At 39.2% G+C, this 18,225-nt stretch overlaps 1 protein-coding gene across 2 annotated transcripts in view; it reads left to right on the top strand.

The window, feature by feature from the left end:
* FOLH1B (folate hydrolase 1B) overlaps positions 1 to 18,225 on the top strand; it is a 66,682-nt gene that overhangs the window by 21,117 nt on the left and 27,340 nt on the right. For both annotated transcript variants that reach the window (XM_043876547.1, XM_043876556.1), the window contains exons 6-7: positions 717 to 903; positions 6,067 to 6,160. In XM_043876547.1, coding sequence (XP_043732482.1) covers positions 717 to 903; positions 6,067 to 6,160 — 281 coding nt within the window. The remainder of the gene's footprint in view (positions 1 to 716; positions 904 to 6,066; positions 6,161 to 18,225) is intronic.

The raw sequence follows: 18,225 nt of genomic DNA on the forward strand, positions 1-18,225 counted from the left end.
CTTTAGTATCTTTAAATATTATCTTTGAAAATATTTACTAAATTAAATTTTGGTGTTAATTCTTTGTTAGAGGTAATGAGACAAGCCAATCTTTGCACAGCAGTTTTGAAAGTTACCAGCACTTGATCTGGGGCTTCCCAGGCAGCACAGTGATTGCTGCATGGGAAGATTGTGCCTGCCAATGCAGGAGATGCCACAGATAGGGGTTCGATCGCTGAGTCGAGAAGATCCCTTGAAGTAGGAAATGCAGCCCACTCCAGTACTCTTGCCTGAGAAGTCCTATGGACAGAGGCGCCTGGTGGGTACAGACCGTGGGGTCACAAGGAATCAGATACGACTGAGTGAGCACATAGAACACTTGATTTTTTTTCCTCTTGTGGGAAATTAATTTAAAAAATATTCTCTTTCAACCATAGAAGAAATGGGAATCTAGTCTGTGAAATCTACTTGCTTATTGTGCTTCTAGACTAGAGGAAGGAAACAACGGGTACCTGTTACCACTGACATGTACATTTAAAAAATCTTCTCTGAGAGCTAATCCAGCCCTGGAAGCTAGTTTTTAGAGTTTGCATAAGAAAAAGACAAAACCAGTTCTCTGTGAGATGTCCTTTGTTGTAAGCATAAGGATGAAAGATAAGGATTGAAGATAAGCTTTAGCTACTTATTTAAGTGTAATTTCAAATAACCAACCTAAAGTAAGAAGCACTGTTTTCCAGGTTAAAAATGCCCAGCTAGCTGGGGCCAGAGGGATCATTTTGTACTCAGACCCTGCTGATTACTTTGCTCCTGGGGTGGAGGCCTATCCGGATGGTTGGAATCTTCCTGGAGGTGGTGTTCAGCGTGGAAATATCTTAAATCTTAATGGTGCGGGGGACCCTCTCACACCTGGCTACCCAGCAAATGGTGAGTGATCAGGCTTCAGTCATCACAGAAACTTTTAACATTTTGAAGTGATTTTATCAAAAGATTTCCTTTGACAAAAGGATGAAGTATGTCCTTTTCTTACTGTCTGTGCATCTAAGAATAAATTAAAGGGTTTTGAACTCTGAAAATCACTGGTTTGGGTCCTTTACCCCTTGTTTGAAACCCTTGCATCTGGTAGGTTTTGAAATGCAGACATTATCAGATATTTAAAAGTAAGATGGTGCATATACCTTACTGCATAACATTCACATAGGAGGCTGGGACAAAATGTGGGAAGCAAGCATGTAAATATTTTATAGGAAAATGTATGAATAATCATTTTAAGCAGAGGGTACATAAATAATATAAATAGCCTCATGTCTGTTCAAGTCAGATCTTGCTGCCAAATTAGTTTATATCAGATCATGTTTTGTGCCAAGTATTAACAAATGCCCTCTCCCAATTAATGGATTTCACAATTTTTTCAGTTCAGTTCAGTTGCTCAGTTATGTCCGATTCTTTGCGACCCCACGAACTGCAGCACGCCAGGGCTCCCTGTCCAACACCAACTCCCGGAGCCTACCCAAACTCGTGTCCATTGAGTCAGTGATGCCATCCAACCATCTCATCCTCTGTCGTCCCCTTCTCCTCCTGCCTTCAATCTTTCCCAGCATCAGGGTCTTTTCAAATGAGTCAGCTCTTTGCATCAGGTGGTCAAAGTATTGGAGTTTCAGCTTCAATGTCTGTCCTTCCAGTGAGCACTCAGGACTGTTTTCATTTAGGATGGACTGGTTGGATCTCCTTGCAGTCCAAGGGACTCTAAAGAGTCTTCTCCAACACCACAGTTCAAAAGCATCAATTCTTTGGCACCCAGCTTTCTTTATAGTCCAACTCTCACATCCATACATGACTACTGGAAAAACCATAGCCTTGAGTAGATGGACCTTTGTTGGCAAAGTAATGTCTCTGTTTTTTAATATGCTTTCTAGGTTGGTCATAACTTTCCTTCCAAGGAGTAAGCGTCTTTTCATTTCATGGCTGCAATCACCATCTGCAGTGATTTTGGAGCCCCCCAAAATAAAGTCTCTCACTGTTTCCACTGTTTCCCCATCTATTTGCCATGAAGTGATGGGACCAGATGCCATGATCTTAGTTTTCTGAATGTTGAGCTTTAAGCCAACTTTTTTACTCCTCTTTGACTTTCATCAAGAGGCTCTTTAGTTCTTCACTTTCTGCCATAAGGGTGGTGTCATCTGCATATCTGAGGTTATTGATATTTCTCCTGGCAATCTTGATTCCAGTTTGTGCTTCCTCCAGCCCAGCGTTTCTCATGATGTAATCTGCATATAAGTTAAATAAGCAGGGTGACAATATACAGTTTTTTAAAATTTCTAATTGTAGATAAGGGACAGTAAAACAAATTCTACAAATCCCTGAAATGGCATATTTTGAATAGAGAGTCTGGAAAATGCTTATTGTGTCACTACTGTGTAAAGGGATCCCTTTCAAGGAGTATTTCAAAAATGCTAGCTTTTTAATGCATTAATGACCCTATAGGCTTTGTTGTACTGTTATCTCTACTTGACAGGAGGAATGTGAAACCATAAGGAAGTAAACAGTCTGCCTTGTTCATCACACCACTAAGTGAGGAGTGGGGATTCAAATTCAGGTAGTTTGGCTCCAGAGTCCGTGTGTTTGTCTCATGCTGAAATGCCCTGCTGTAAAACAGTAGATCATTAACAAAGGAGCTTGGAGCATATTTTTAATGTACTCAGCTATTTGATGACATTTACAAAAACCTGTCATCATTTAGTTTGTGTGGTTTAAAATTAACGAAGGAAAATAAATAAATAAATTAACGAAGGTTTATAACTTGGATAAAGTAGGTTACCAAAGTTTTGGTGGCATTTCCATATTTATTTTTCATCTTGGATCCTTCTATCTAATTGTAGACTCCTTTAAAGCTTATGTGTTTGGCTTTGTAAATTTTTGAGCATAGTACATTGTCATAGTTTTTTTTTAAGCAATACATATTATCCTGTGATAAAATCATATGTCTACCTGAACTTTACTGACTTAGCCTTTTTATTCTCACGTTTTGAAAAATGCAACTTCTCCTAAACTCTAGTTTGTTATACAAAGCTAAAATTATGAACATAAAATAAAATTAACTGAAATATTTCTGTTTACTATGCTCAGATTTAAAAGATGGCATTGTAGAAATGTTATCCCTATGAGGCTTCCATTTGTTGAATTCCCTTTTGTGCCTTAGTCTTTCTTATTTTTCTTTTAATTTCACTATTATGGAATAGTTCTAACACAAAAAAATAGAGATAATAAATACCATTTTGTCAATCTTATTTTATCTATTCATTGTCTTTTTTTGATTATTGCTCTAAATTTAAAAAATCCCATGTAATGTATTATTATGTCATTTTGCCATAAAAAGACTAGCTTTTACAATCACCTATACCAAGAGAATTCCAGAAAAACATTTACTTCTGCTTCATTGACTACACTAAAACCTTTGACTTTGTGGATCACAACAAACTGTGGAAAATTCTGAAGGAGATGGGAATACCATACCACCTTACCTTCCTCCTGAGAAACCTGTATGCAGCTCAGGAAGCAACATTTGGAACCAGACATGGAACAAAGACTGGTTCAAATCGGGAAAGGGGTACATCAAGGTTGTATGTTGTCACCCTGCTTATTTAACTTACATGCAGAGTACATCATGTGAAATGCTAGACTAGATGAAGCACAAGTTGGAATCAAGATTTCTGGGAGAAATATCAATAACTTCAGATATGCAGGTGATACAACCCTAGTGGCAGAAAGCAAAGAGGAACTAAAAAGTCTCTTGAAGGTGAAAGTGGAGAGTGACACAGCTGACTTAAAACTCAACATTCAAAAAGCTAAGATCATGGCATCTGGTCCCATCCTTTCACGGCAAATAGATGGAAACAGAGGCAGATTTTATTTTCTTGGGCTCCAAAATCACTGCAGATGGTGACTGCAGCCATGAAATTAAAAGACGCTTGCTCCTTGGAAGCAAAGCTATGACAAACCTAGACAGCATATTCAAATGCAGAGAAATTACTTTGCCAACTAAGGTCCATCTAGTCAAAGCTCTGGTTTTTCCAGTAGTCATGTATGGATGTAAGAATTGGACAGTAAAGAAGGCTGAGTGCGGAAGAACTGGTGCTTTTGAACTTTAGTGTTGAAGAAGACTCTTGAGAGTCTCTTGGATGGCAAGGAAGTCAGACCAGTCAATCCTACAGGAAATCAACCTTGAATATTCATCAGAAGGACTGATGGTGGAGCTGAATCTCCAGTACTTTGGCCATATCATGTGAAGAGCCAACTTGTTGGAAAAGACTCTGATGCTGGGAAAGATTAAAGGCAGGAGGAGAAGGGGATGACAGAGGACAAGATGGTTGGATGGCATCACTGACTCAATGGACATGAGTTTGAGCAAGCTCTGGGAGATGGTGAAGGACAGGGAAACCTGACATGCTGCAGTCCATTGGGTTGCAAAGAGTTGTACACAACTGAGCAACTGAACATTAACAATAAATTTCTTGTGATTTGAAATTTTGGAGAAAAAAATGGAAGAATAGCTGTTAGTTTTCTTATATCTGGGGAAATGACAGGATGTGTCTTTTTATTTTGAGGTAAAGTTTACATGTAATAACATGCACAGATCTTAAGCAATAAATTAAAAAAGTTGTATGTATCTGTGTCACTCAAAATAAGATATAGGACATTTCTGTGACTTCAGAAAGTTCTCTGGTGCCCATTTTTTGTCAGTTTTTTACCATAGCCTCACCCCTAGAAGCAGCCATTTTCTGATATCTTTTGTCATTCATTAGTTTGGTTTTGAACTTCATGTAAATTGAACCAGATTATATCTGTTCTTTTGTGTGTTGACAGAAAATCAAGTAGCAGTCAAGCTAAGAAGAAAGAAAAGGGAATATTATTTATGCCAAACTGAGGAGTATAACCCAGGGAACAGATTCTCGGAAGCTCTGAGAACTGTTCCACTCGTTGGGAGTTAGAGGTGCAGTTTTATATGTTTTTGAGAAAAGAATTCATGCATCATATTGACAGATTAGACTTGTACATAAAATTGACTGAAGATATTTTGATCCAGTGTAGAATAAGCCTTTGGTCAATACGACTCCATGTATGGTGTGAAAAAGAAATATTAACCTTAAAATGACAATACTGACATCTGACAAAAGGATCCATTTTTCTCAGAGAGGTTGATGTTATTCTGCTTTGAGGAGGTCTGGTTAATGTACATTGCAGATGCACATTGCCCACTTGCAAAGACTGCCACAAACAGAGCATGTCATCCTTTTTCCTTCTTAGTTTAATTGTCTTGTCATTGAAAAAGTTGTGGTTTTTTTTGCTCATCATTTGTCTGGCTGCATTCACTCAGTATAATAAGTAGAGATTAGTCATCTTGATTAGTCAAGATGTGTATTGAGATTAGTCATTATGTGTATTGATAGTTCCTTCCCTTTAATTGCTGAAAAGAATTCTATTATGGGACTCCTCTATAAATTGCTTATTCATTCTCCTTTTTATGAACAGCAGGATGGTTCCTAGTATTGGCTACCCAGATTCAGGTGCTATGAGCAGTTTTGTGCAGGTCTTTCTGTGAACATATGTTTCTATCTTTCTTGGGTAAATACTAAGAGTGTAGTTGTTGTGCCATAGAGTGTAATTTTCTGCATAACATTAATTTTCAAAAAAGTTGTTTAAAGTGATTGTAAAGAGTATATACATTCTTACAAGAAATGTATGAGAGTTTCAGTTGCACCTCATTTTTGTTAACATTTGAAGTTGTCTTTTTAATTTTAACAGTTCTAGTGTATGCAATTTAAAAGTGTGTTTAGTGTGACTTGGCTCAGTTGGTAAAGAATTCACCTGCAATGCAGGAGACCTGGGTTCGATCCTTAGGTTGGGAAGATCCCCTGGAGAAGGGAAAGGCTACCCACTCCAGTATCCTGGCCTGGAGAATTCCACGGACTCTGTATAGCCCCTGGGGTTGCAAAGAGTTGGACATGACAGTGACTTTCACGTTAGTGTGATTTACAGAAAACGTTTTGAAAGGGACTCCATTTTTATTAGAAATATGTTCAACTTTTTCAGAATATGCTTATAGACGTGAAATCACAGAGGCTGTCGGTCTTCCAAACATTCCTGTTCATCCAATTGGATACTATGATGCCCAGAAGCTCCTGGAGTAAGTTTTTAAGAAACAAACAGATGGCTATTTGAGTAATTCTCTTTACCAACATTCTTCAGCTATCATGCTTTTATCTTCATTATTCCATACTGAAGTTCTCTGTGGTGGGTGGAATATACAATTTTATCACCGTTTTATACAATAGTGATTCTAATCTGGGATTTGCTTCAAATACTGATATTAAAGTGAAATACCACCATGAAAGTGAGTCTTTCCAGATCATCATCTTCAGGGATTGTAACGATCATTTGCTCTACTGTGCTTTTTTTTTTTTTTTTTTAGTTTTTTAAAATAAATTAATTAATTTTAATTGGAGGCTAATTACTTTGCAATATTGTAGTGGTTTTTGCCATACACTGACTTGGATCAGCCATGGGTGTGCGTGTGTTCCCCATCCTGAATCCCCTTTCCACCTCCCTCCCCATCCCATCCCTCAGGGTTGTCCCAGCACACCATCCCTGAGCACCCTGTCTAATGCAGTGAACCTGGCCTGGTGATCTGTTTCACATATGATAATATACATGTTTCAGTGCTATTCTCTCAAAACATCCCACCCTTGCCTTCTCCCAAAGAGTCCAAAAGTCTGTTCTATACATCTATGTCTCTTGCTGTCTAGCATATAGGATCATCATTACTATCTTTCTAAATTCCATATATATGCGTTAGTATACTGCATTTGTGTTTTTCTTTCTGACTTAACTTCACTCTGTATAATAGGCTCCTGTTTCATCCACCTCATTAGAATTGACTTATGCATTCTTTTTAATAGCTAAGTAATATTCCATTGTGTATATGTACCACAGCTTTCTTATCTATTCATCAACCGCTGGACATCTAGGTTGCTTCCATGTCCTGGCTATTGTAAACAGTGCTGGGATGAACATTGGGGTACATGTATCTCTTTCAGTTCTGGTTACCTTGGTGTGTATGCCCAGCAGTGGGATTGCTGGGTCATATGGCAGTTCTATTTCCAGTTTTTTAAGGATTCTCCATACTGTTTTCCATAGTGGCTGTACTAGTTTGCATTCCCACCAACAGTGTAAGAGGGTTCCCTTTTCTCCACACCCTCTCCAGCATTTATTGCTTGTAGACTTTCGAATAGCAGCCATTCTGACTGGCGTCATTACCACTGGTAATGGTACCTCATTGTGGTTTTGATTTGCATTTCTCTGATAATGAGTGATGTTGAGCATCTTTTCATGTGTTTGTTAGCCATCTGTATGTCTTCTGTGGAGAAATGTCTGTTTAGTTCTTTGGCCCATTTTTTGATCGGGTCATTTGTTTTTCTGGAATTGAGCTGCAGGAGTTGCTTGTATATTTTTGAGATTAATCCTTTGTCTGTTTCTTCATCTGCTATTATTTTCTCCCATTCTGAAGGCTGTCTTTTCACCTTGCTTATAGTTTCCTTCATTGTGTAAAAGTTTTTAAGTTTAATTAGGTCCCATTTGTTTATTTTTGATTTTATTTCCGTTACTCTAGGAGGTGTGTCATAGAGGATCTTGCTGTGATTTATGTCGGAGAGTCTTTTGCCTATGTTTTCCTCTAGGAGTTTTATTTTTTCTGGTCATACATTTAGATCTTTAATCCATTTTGAGTTTATTTTTGTCTATGGTGTTAGAAAGTGTTGTAGTTCATTCTTTTACGAGTGATTGACCAGTGATTTACAAGTGATTCCCCAACACTTGTTAAACAGATTGTCTTTTCTCCATTGTATATTTTTGCTTTCTTTGTCAAAGATAAGGTATCCTTTGGGGCATGGATTTATCTCTGGGTTTTCCATTTTGCTCTATTGATCTATATTTCTGTCTTTGTGCCAGTACCATACTGTCTTGATGACTGTAGCTTTGTAGTATAGTCTGAAGTCAGGCAGGTTGATTCCTCCAGTTCCATTCTTCTTTCTCAAGATTGCTTTGGCTATTTGAGATTTTTTTGTATTTCCATACAAATTGTGAAATTATTTGTTCTAGTTCTGTGCAAAAATACCATTGGTAGCTTGATAGGGATTGCATTGAATCTATATATTGCTTTGGGTAGTATACTCATTTTCCCTATATTGATTCTTCAGATTCATGAACATGGTATATTTCTCCATCTATCTGTGTCATCTTTGATTTCTTTCATCAGTGTTTTATAGTTTTCTTTATATAGGTCTTTTGTTTAGGTAAATTTATTCTTATGTATTTTGTTCTTTTCATTGCAATAGTGAATGGAATTGTTTCCTTAATTTCTCTTTATGTCTTCTCATTGTTAGTGTATAGGAATGCAAGGTATTTCTGTGTATTAATTTTATATCCTGCAACTTTACTATATTAATTGATTAGCTCTATTAATTTTCTGGTGGTATCTTTAGGATTTTCTATGCTGAGGATCATGTCATCTGCAAACAGTGAAAGTTTTATTTTTTCTTTTCCAATGTGGATTCCTTTTATTTCTTTGTCTTCTCTAACTGCTGTGGCTAAAACTTCTAAAACTATGTTGAATAGTAGTGGTGAGAGTGGGCACCCTTGTCTTAGGGGAAATGCTTCAATTTTTCACCATTGAGAATAATGTTTGCTGTGGGTTTATCATATATGGCGATATGTTCCTTCTATGTCTGCTTTCTGGAGAATTTTTATCATAAATGGGTGCTGAATTTTGTCAGAGGCTTTCTCCACATAGATTGAGATAATCATATGGTTTTTATCTTTCAATTTGCTATGTGGCGTATCCCTTGATTGATTTGTGAATAGTGAAGAATCCTTGCATCCCTGGGATAAAATCCACTTGGTCATGATGTATGATCTTTTTAATATGTTGTTGGATTCTGTTTGCTAGAAATTTGTTAAGGATTTTTGTATCTATATTCATCAGTGATATTGGCCTGTAGTTTTCTTTTTTGGTGGAATCTTTGTCTGGTTTTGGTATTAGGGTGATGGTGGCCTCATAGAATGAGTTTGGGAGTTTACCTTCCCCTGCAATTTTCTGGAAGAGTTTGAGTAGGGTAGGTTTTAGCTCTTCTCTAAATTTTGTTTGAATTCACCTGTGAAGCCATCTGGTTCCTGAGCTTTTGTTTGTTGGAAGACTTTTGATTACAGTTCTGATGTCTGTGCTTGTGATGGGTCTGTTAAGATTTTCTGTTTCTTCCTGGTTCAGTTTTGAATAGTTATACTTTTCTAAGATTTTGTCCATTTCATCCAAATTGTCCATTTTATTGGCATATAGTTGCTGATAGTAGTCTCTTAACGATCCTTTGTATTTCTGTGTTGTGATTTCTCAATTTTTAGTTCTAATTTTGTTGATTTGATTCTTCGCCCTTTTTTTTCTGGATAAGTCTGGCTAATGGTTTGTCTATTTATTTATCTTCTCAAAGAACCACCTTTTAGTTTTGTTGATTTTTGCTATAGTCCTCTGTTTCTTTTCATTTATTTCTGCTCTGATTTTTATGATTTCTCTGCTACTAACTTTGGGGTTCTTAATTTCTTCTATTTCGAGTTGTTTTAGGTGTAGCGTTAGTTTATTTATTTGATTTTTCTCTTGTTTCTTGAGGTAAGCTTGTATTGCTATGAACCTTCCTCTTAGCATTGCTTTTACTGAATCCCATAGGGTTTGGGTTGTCTTGTTTTCATTTTCACTGTTTCCATGAATATTTTGATTTACTTTTTAATTTCTTCTGTGATTTGTTAGTTATTCAGAAGCATGTTGTTTAGCCTCCATGTTTGTATTTTTGATAGTTTTTTTTTTTTTTCCTGTAGTTGATATCTAATCTTACTGCATTATGATCAGAAAACATACTTGAAATGCTTCCAATTTTTTTGAATTTACCAAGGCTAGATTTATCTTCCATCATGTGATCTATCCTGGAGAATGTTCCGTGTGCACTTGAGAAAAAGGTAAAATTCATTGTTTTGGGGTGAAATGTCCTATAGATATCAATTAGGTCTAACTAGCCCATTGTATCATTTAAAGCTTGTGTTTCGTTCCTTATTTTCTGTTTGGTTGATCTATCCATAGGTGTAAATGGGGTATTAAAGTCTCCCACTATTATTGTGTTACTGTTAATTTCCCCTTTCATACTTGTTAGCATTTGCTTTATGTATTAGGGTGCTTCTATGTTGGGTGCATATATATTTATAATTGTTATATATTCTTCTTGAATTGATCCTTTGATCATTATGTAGTGTCCTTCTTTCTTGCTTTTCATGGTCTTTATTTCAAAGTCTATTTTATCTGATATGAGTATTGCTGTGCCTGCTTTCTTTTGGTCTCCATTTGCATGAAATATCGTTTTCCATCCCTTCACTTTCAGTCTGCAAGTGTCCCTTGGTTTGAGGTGAGTCTCTTGTAGATAGCATACATAGGGGTCTTGTTTTTGTATCCATTTAGCCAGTCTTTGTCTTTTGGTTGGGGCATTCAGTGCATTTTCATTTAAGGTAATTATTGATAAGTATGATCCCATTGCCATTTACTTTGTTGTTTTGGGTTTGATTTTATAAAACCTTTCTGTATTTCCTGTCTAGAGAAGATCCTTTAGCATTTGTTGAAGAGCTGGTTTGGTGGTGCTGAATTCTTTCAGCTTTTGCTTGTCTGTAAAGCTTTTGAATTCTCCTTCATATCTGAATGAGATCCTTGCTGGGTATAGTAATCTAGATTGTCGTTTTTTCTCTTTCATCACTTTAAATATGTCCTGCCATTCCCTTCTGGCTTGAAGAGTTTCTATTGAAAGATCAACTGTTATCCTTATGGGGATATCCTTGTGTGTTGTTTATTGCTTTTCCCTTGCTGCTTTTAATATTTCCTCTTTGTGTTTGATCTTCATTAGTTTGACTGATATGTGTCTTGGGGTGTTTCACCTTGGGTTTATCCTGTCTGGGATTCTCTGGGTTTCTTGGACTTGGGTGTCTATTTCCTTCCGCATTTTAGGGAGGTTTTCAACTATTATCTCCTCAAGTATTTTCTCATACCTTTTCTTTTTGTCTCCTCTGGGACACCTGTGATTCGAATGTTGGGGTGTTTGACATTGTCCCAGAGGTCTCTGAGGTTGTCCTCATTTCTTTTAATTCTTTTTTCTTTTTTCCTCTCTGCTTCATTTATTTCCACTATTCTCTCTTCCACCTCACATCCTGTCTTCTCCCTCAGTTATTCTGGTTCCATCCAGAGTCCTTTTTGATCTCAGCTGTTGCCTTATTCATTATTGATTGACTCTTCTTTATTTCTTCTAGGTCCTTGTTAAACATTTCTTGCATCTTCTCAATCCTTGTCTCTAGTCTATTTATCTGTAACTCCACTTTGTTTTCAAGATTTTGGATCAGCTTTACTCTCAGTATTCTGAATTCATTTTCAGGTAGACTTCCTATCTCCTCTTTTGCTTAGTTTGGTGGGCATTTATCATGTTCCTTTACCTGCTGAATATTTCTCGCCTTTTCATTTTGTTTGGATTGCTTTTTTTGGGGTGCCCTTACTATAGGCTGGAATTCGTGGTTCCTCTTTATTGTGGAGCCTGCTCCCTGTGGGTGGGGTTGGACTAGTGGCTTGTCGGGGTTTCCTGGTTTGGGGAGTTTGCACCTGTGTTCTGTTGGGTGGAGCTGGATCTCTTCTGTCTGATGTGCAATGAAGTGTCCAGTAATGAGTTTTAGGGTGTCTGTGGGTTTGGCATGGCTTTGGGCAGCCTGTCTTTTAATGCTCAGGGCTGTGTTCCTGCTTTGCTGGAGAATTAGTGTGGTATGTTTTGCACTGGAACTTGTTGGCTTTTGGGTGCAGCTTGATTTTAGTGTAGGTATGGAGACTTTTGGGTGAGCTCTTGGCTATTAATGTTCCATGGAATCAGGAGTTCTCTGATGTTCTCAAGTTTGGGAGTTAAACCTCCTGCCTCTGACTTTCATTCTTTCTCTTACAGTAGCCTCAAGACTTCTCCATCCATACAGCATAGATGATAAAACATCTAGGTTAATGGGGAAACAATTCTCCACAGCGAAAGACACCCAGAGAGGTTCACAAAGTTGCATGGAGAAGAGGGACGAGGGAGATAGAGGTGACTAGGAGGAGAAGAGGGGAGGTCAAAAGGGGAGAGAGCAATCTGGCCAGTAATCAGTTCTCTAAGTGTTCTCCACAGTCTGGAACACCCACAGAGATTCACAGAGTTAAGTAGAGAAGAGAAGGGGGAGGAAGGAGATAGAGGTGTCCTGGGGGAGAAAAGGGAGTGTCAAAAGGGGACAGGGCAATCAAGGCAGTAATAATATCCCTAAGTGAAAATGGATACTGGAGATTAGATTCTTAAAGGTACAAAATTGATAACAAATACCAAAAAGGAAAGATTAAAAATCTACAGTATAGGTTAGACTCTCAAAAATACAATATAAAAAATACAAAACAAAAAAAAAAATACAAAACAAAAACAATCACTAAATTAAAGAAGCATATATATGAAATTTGCTTTAAAAATAGGGTCTTCAAAGGGTGCCCACTCTCACCACTACTATTCAACATAGTGTTGGAAGTTTTGGCCACAGCAATCAGAGCAGAAAAAGAAGTAAAAGGAATCCAGATAGGAAAAGAAGAAGTGAAACTCTCACTGTTTACAGATGACATGATCCTCTACATAGAAAACCCTAAAGACTCTTCCAGAAAATTACTAGAGCTAATCAATGAATATAGTAAAGTTGCAGGATATAAAATTAACACACAAAAATCCCTTGCATTCCTATATACTAACAATGAAAAAACAGAAAGAGAAATTAAGGAAACAATACCATTCACCATTGCAACAAAAAGAATAAGATACTTAGGAGTATATCTACCTAAAGAAACAAAAGACCTATACATAGAAAACTATAAAACACTGATGAAAGAAATCAAAGAGGACACAAACAGATGAAGAAACATACCATGCTCATGGATTGGAAGAATCAATATTGTCAAAATGGCTATTCTACCCAAAGCAATCTATAGATTCAATGCAATCCCTGTCAAGCTACCAACGGTATTTTTCACAGAACTAGAACAAATAATTTCACAATTTGTATGGAAATACAAAAAACCTCGAATAGCCAAAGTAATCTTGAGAAAGAAGAATGGAACTGGAGGAATCAACCTGCCTGACTTCAGACTATACTACAAAGCCACAGTCATCAAGACAGTATGGTACTGGCACAAAGACAGAAATATAGATCAATGGAACAAACTAGAAAGCCCAGAGATAAATCCACGAACCTATGGACACCTTATCTTTGACAAAGGAGGCAAGGATATACAATGGAAAAAAGACAACCTCTTTAACAAGTGGTGCTGGGAAAACTGGTCAACCACTTGTAAAAGAATGAAACTAGAACACTTTCTAACACCATACACAAAAATAAACTCAAAATGGATTAAAGATCTAAATGTAAGACCAGAAACTATAAAACTCCTAGAGGAGAACATAGGCAAAACACTCTCCGACATAAATCACAGCAAGATCCTCTATGACCCACCTCCCAGAATATTGGAAATAAAAGCAAAACTAAACAAATGGGACCTAATGAAACTTAAAAGCTTTTGCACTACAAAGGAAACTATAAGTAAGGTGAAAAGACAGCCCTCAGATTGGGAGAAAATAATAGCAAATGAAGAAACAGACAAAGGATTAATCTCAAAAATATACAAGCAACTCTTGAAGCTCAATTCCAGAAAAATAAATGACCCAATCAAAAAATGGGCCAAAGAACTAAACAGACATTTCTCCAAAGAAGACATACAGATGGCTAACAAACACATGAAAAGATGCTCAACATCACTCATTATCAGAGAAATGCAAATCAAAACCACAATGAGGTACCATTACACGCCAGTCAGGATGGCTGCTATCCAAAAGTCTACAAGCAATAAATGCTGGAGAGGGTGTGGAGAAAAGGGAACCCTCTTACACTGTTGGTGGGAATGCAAACTAGTACAGCCACTATGGAAAACTGTGGAGTTTCTTAAAAAACTGGAAATAGAACTGCCATATGACCCAGCAATCCCACTTCTGGGCATACACACTGAGGAAACCAGATCTGAAAGAGACACATGCACCCCAATGTTCATCGCAGCACTGTTTATAATAGCCAGGACATGGAAGTAACCTAGATGCCCATCAGCAGATGAATGGATAAGGAAGCTGTGGTACATATACACCATGGAATATTACTCAGCCGTTAAAAAGAATTCATTTGAACCAGTTCTAATGAGATGGATGAAACTGGAGCCCATTACACAGAGTGAAGTAAGCCAGAAAGATAAAGAACATTACAGCATACTAACACATATATATGGAATTTAGAAAGATGGTAACGACAACCCTATATGCAAAACAGAAAAAGAGACACAAAAATACAGAATAGACTTTTGAACTCTGTGGGAGAAGGTGAGGGTGGGATGTTTCGAAAGAACAGCATGTATATTATCTATGGTGAAACAGATCACCAGCCCAGGTGGGATGCATGAGACAAGTGCTCGGGCCTGGTGCACTGGGAAGACCCAGAGGAATCGGGTGGAGAGGGAGGTGGGAGGGGGGATCGGGATGGGGAATACGTGTAAATCTATGGCTGATTCATATCAATGTATGACAAAACCCACTGATAAAATAAATAAATAAATAAAGAAAAAAAATAAATAAAAATAGGGTCTTCTTTTTGCAAGGTAATAGTAGGTTATAAAAATGAAAGTTAAAGGAATAATAGGCCCCTCCAATGCTTTGTTAGTGTTAGCTGCAGAGTTTTAATCTGTTGCACCTGTCACTTCCACAGCAGGCCCCTCTTCTTTGCTTATTTTGGTTCCTCTGTTTTCAAGTCTCTTCAGTGTCTAGTTTCTGCCCTGACACAAGCAGGAGAAGGTGGTCGCTTATTTAGGCTCGTTTGTTCAGTTGTGTTGTGGGGAGGGAGGAACACCACAAACAGATATCGCTGGCATGTGTGAGGAGTGCTGTCAATGTATGGACCACACTGGGTTTGCCCCAGCTCATGGCAGCACGTGCTTCCCGGGTCTACACCGCTTGGACTCCAGGGTGCTTTGCAAGGGAACTGTCCAAAGTGGGCCCTGCATTTCGTGCACTTCTCAGGTCTAAGCCGCTCAGGTTCTTGGGTACTCTAAAAGGGCACAGACTCGGTTGGGCCTGCATTTTGTGCCCTTCCCAGGTTCGAGCAGCTCAGGTGAACAGGTGCTTGGAGAGTTCACTGTCCCAGGTGGGCTGTGCATCTTAATCACCTTCCTGCTTCTGGCTGCTCTGTTTCCCGGGTTCACTGCAGGAGCACCATCTCAGGTGTGCCGTGTGTCTCCTGTGGGGAGCTGATCTCAGGATGCGACCCTCCTGGCAGATGTCAACCGTCCAGGATCCCAGGAAGACGTGGTTAGCAACTGGGAGACTGCTCACAGTTTGGTGGAGGATGCAGTCTCTGGGGCCGAGACTGCAGCAGCCTCTTGCCTTCCGGCTCTGTCTATTGCCTGCCTGCCTCCCTGCCCTCGGCGGGGGGACGGGCCTGTGCGCAGCTGGCCAGCTCTCCTTTAGTATAAGCTCAGTCCTTTGTTCTGTGAGCAGGCCAGGCTTTTGCAGGAAAGTTCTATTTTTTTTTTCTTCCTGGCGATCCCACAGTTTGGGTTGCTATCTCACGCTAGCGCCCTCAGATTGTCCTCAGAGCATTCAGGCCCGGTCCTTATCCTAAGCATGCAGCCCACACCTCCCTGTTCGGCCCCCGCTTGCTGCTGGCAGACGCAAGCATCTGTGCTACTTCTCCACTGACAGTTGTGGTTAGGTGCTTAGTCTGTGGTTGTTTTTTTTTTTTTTTGTGGTTGTTTTTTTTTTCCCCTCCCGGTTATGTTGCTCTCTGAGATTCCAAAACTCCCCACAGAACCACCTGTGAGAGGGTTTCGTGCTATGTCCAAACTTCTCCTTCACAACTCCCTCCCCAGGATGGGTCTCTGTCCCTAACTCTTTTGCCTCTCTTTCTGTCTTTTATATTTTGTCCTACCTCCTTTCGAAGAGAATGTGTTGCCTTTCTGGGTGCCTGGTGTCCTCCACCAGTGTTCAGAAGTTGTTTTGTGGAAGTTACTCAGCTTTTGATGAATTTGTGGGGGAGAAAGTGGTCTCTCTGTCCTATTCTGCCGTCTTGGGACCGCCCCTCCACTGTGTTTTTTAAAAGTAATTTTTGGCTGCGCTGGGTCTTCATTGCTGCACATAGGCTTTCTCTAGTTGCTGCGAGTGGGGGCTACTCTTCATTGCGGTTCATGGGCTTCTCATTGTGGGGGCTTCTCTTGTTGAATAGCACAGGCTCTAGAGTGAGGATCAGTAGTTGTGGCTCATGGGCTTAGTTGCTCTGCAGCACGTGGAATCTTTCAGGATCAAAAATCAAACCCACGTCCCCTGCATTGGTAGGAGGATTCTTAACCACTGGACCACCAAGGAAGTCTGCTTCACTGTGCTGAAGCATTGTGCTAAATCAGTCACCCTGTTTGTGTCAAGGCCATGCTTCCATCACATGCTCCCAGTCAGGAACTAGATGCAGCAAGAATATTAAATGAGGCCCATTACTGGGAGACATGGGACTCCTCTGATGCAAGGGTTAGAAGGGCTGAGAGCAAGGCTCTTGGGACTCTGCCACCAACACTCTTCTCTCTTTCTCTTTTACTCCATATCTGGCTTTCTTGGCCTTTCCTAGCTCCCTTGTTATTTCTTTCACTGGCCTTTCCCCTGATAAATGTCTTACTTATTGAATTCTCTTGTTGACTACTTTTTCACGGACCTAGAATAACACCCTTTGAAAGTGTCTTCCGTTGATTATCATCTTAATTCATTCCTCTTCCTCCTCTGCTTTCGTCATTGAGGCTTCTCCAAAATTGTTGTTTAACCTGATGTTGGAACTCTTTCCTCTTTCCTGTCTTGCTTTCTACCATCTTCCTGTCCTTTCTTCTCCATTACTCTTGAGCAGGGTTCAGGCAGTCATCACTGACTTCTCTAGTGGTTTATCACTAGAGACCAAAGCATTTGGCTAGTTTCTTTTCTTTGAATTCAAGGCAGTCTTAGTAACTGTATTTTAGAATGGATGAGAAAACTTTTCATGACCTTGTGCAGTGCCCTCATGACAGGTGAGGAGGCTGTCATCAGACAGCTGGAGGAATTTGTCCAATTTAACGAGGTTTCCCAGGTAGCACTAGTGGTAAAGAACCCACCTGCCAAGGCAGGAGACATAAGAAACTTGGGTTTGACCCCCAGCTGTGAAGATCCCCTGGAGGAGGGCATGGCAACCCACTCCAGTATTCTTGCCTGGAGAATCCCATGGACAGAGGAGCCTGGTGGGCTACAGTCCATGGGGTTGTGAGGAGTTGCATATCACTGAAGCGACTTGGCATGCACTCATACACGTTCCACTGAAGGGCAGATTTAGGAACAGCACCCTGGTCTGTTTTTCTTTTGAGCTCTTAGCTTTGCCATGTGGGTTAAGACTCAGGATGGAGCACAACCTTTGAGTGCACCATGGACTATGTGTTCGTCTAAATACAGAGTCTAAATATTCATTACGTTTAAAAGATGAGTGTGATTATAGCATTACTTGTAATAGTGGAAAACTATAAACAATACAGAACTTCAATCATTGATAAGTAGTTAAATACATTACTATGGTAGTACATGAAGCTATTAAAATACATATTGTACAAGAGTATTTAATGATGTGGATATATGCTTATAGTATTGAATGGGAAAAACAGTTTCAAAAATATGTATGGTGGTGGTTTAGTGGTGATGTCATGTCCAACTCTTTTGCGACTCCGTGGACTGTAACCTGTCAAGCTCCTCTGTCCATGGGGTTCTCCAGGCAAGAAGACTGGAGTGGGTAGCCTTTCCCTACTCCAGGGGATCTTCCTGACCCAGGAATCAAACCCGGGTCTCCTGCATTGCAGGTGGATTCTTTACTGACTGAGCTACAAGGGAAGTCCATAATCCTAATGCTGTATAAAAGTAAACCTGTATTATCTTTGTAGTTAGAAGAAGAATGCAGTTAGAAGATTTTATGGAATTAGACGTGAGGTTTGTTTAATTTAGTGTCTACCATTTGACTAGGGTAAACTAGTCAAATTTG

Source organism: Cervus elaphus, chromosome 2, assembly GCF_910594005.1.
Source record: "Cervus elaphus chromosome 2, mCerEla1.1, whole genome shotgun sequence".
Taxonomy (NCBI): domain Eukaryota; kingdom Metazoa; phylum Chordata; class Mammalia; order Artiodactyla; family Cervidae; genus Cervus; species Cervus elaphus.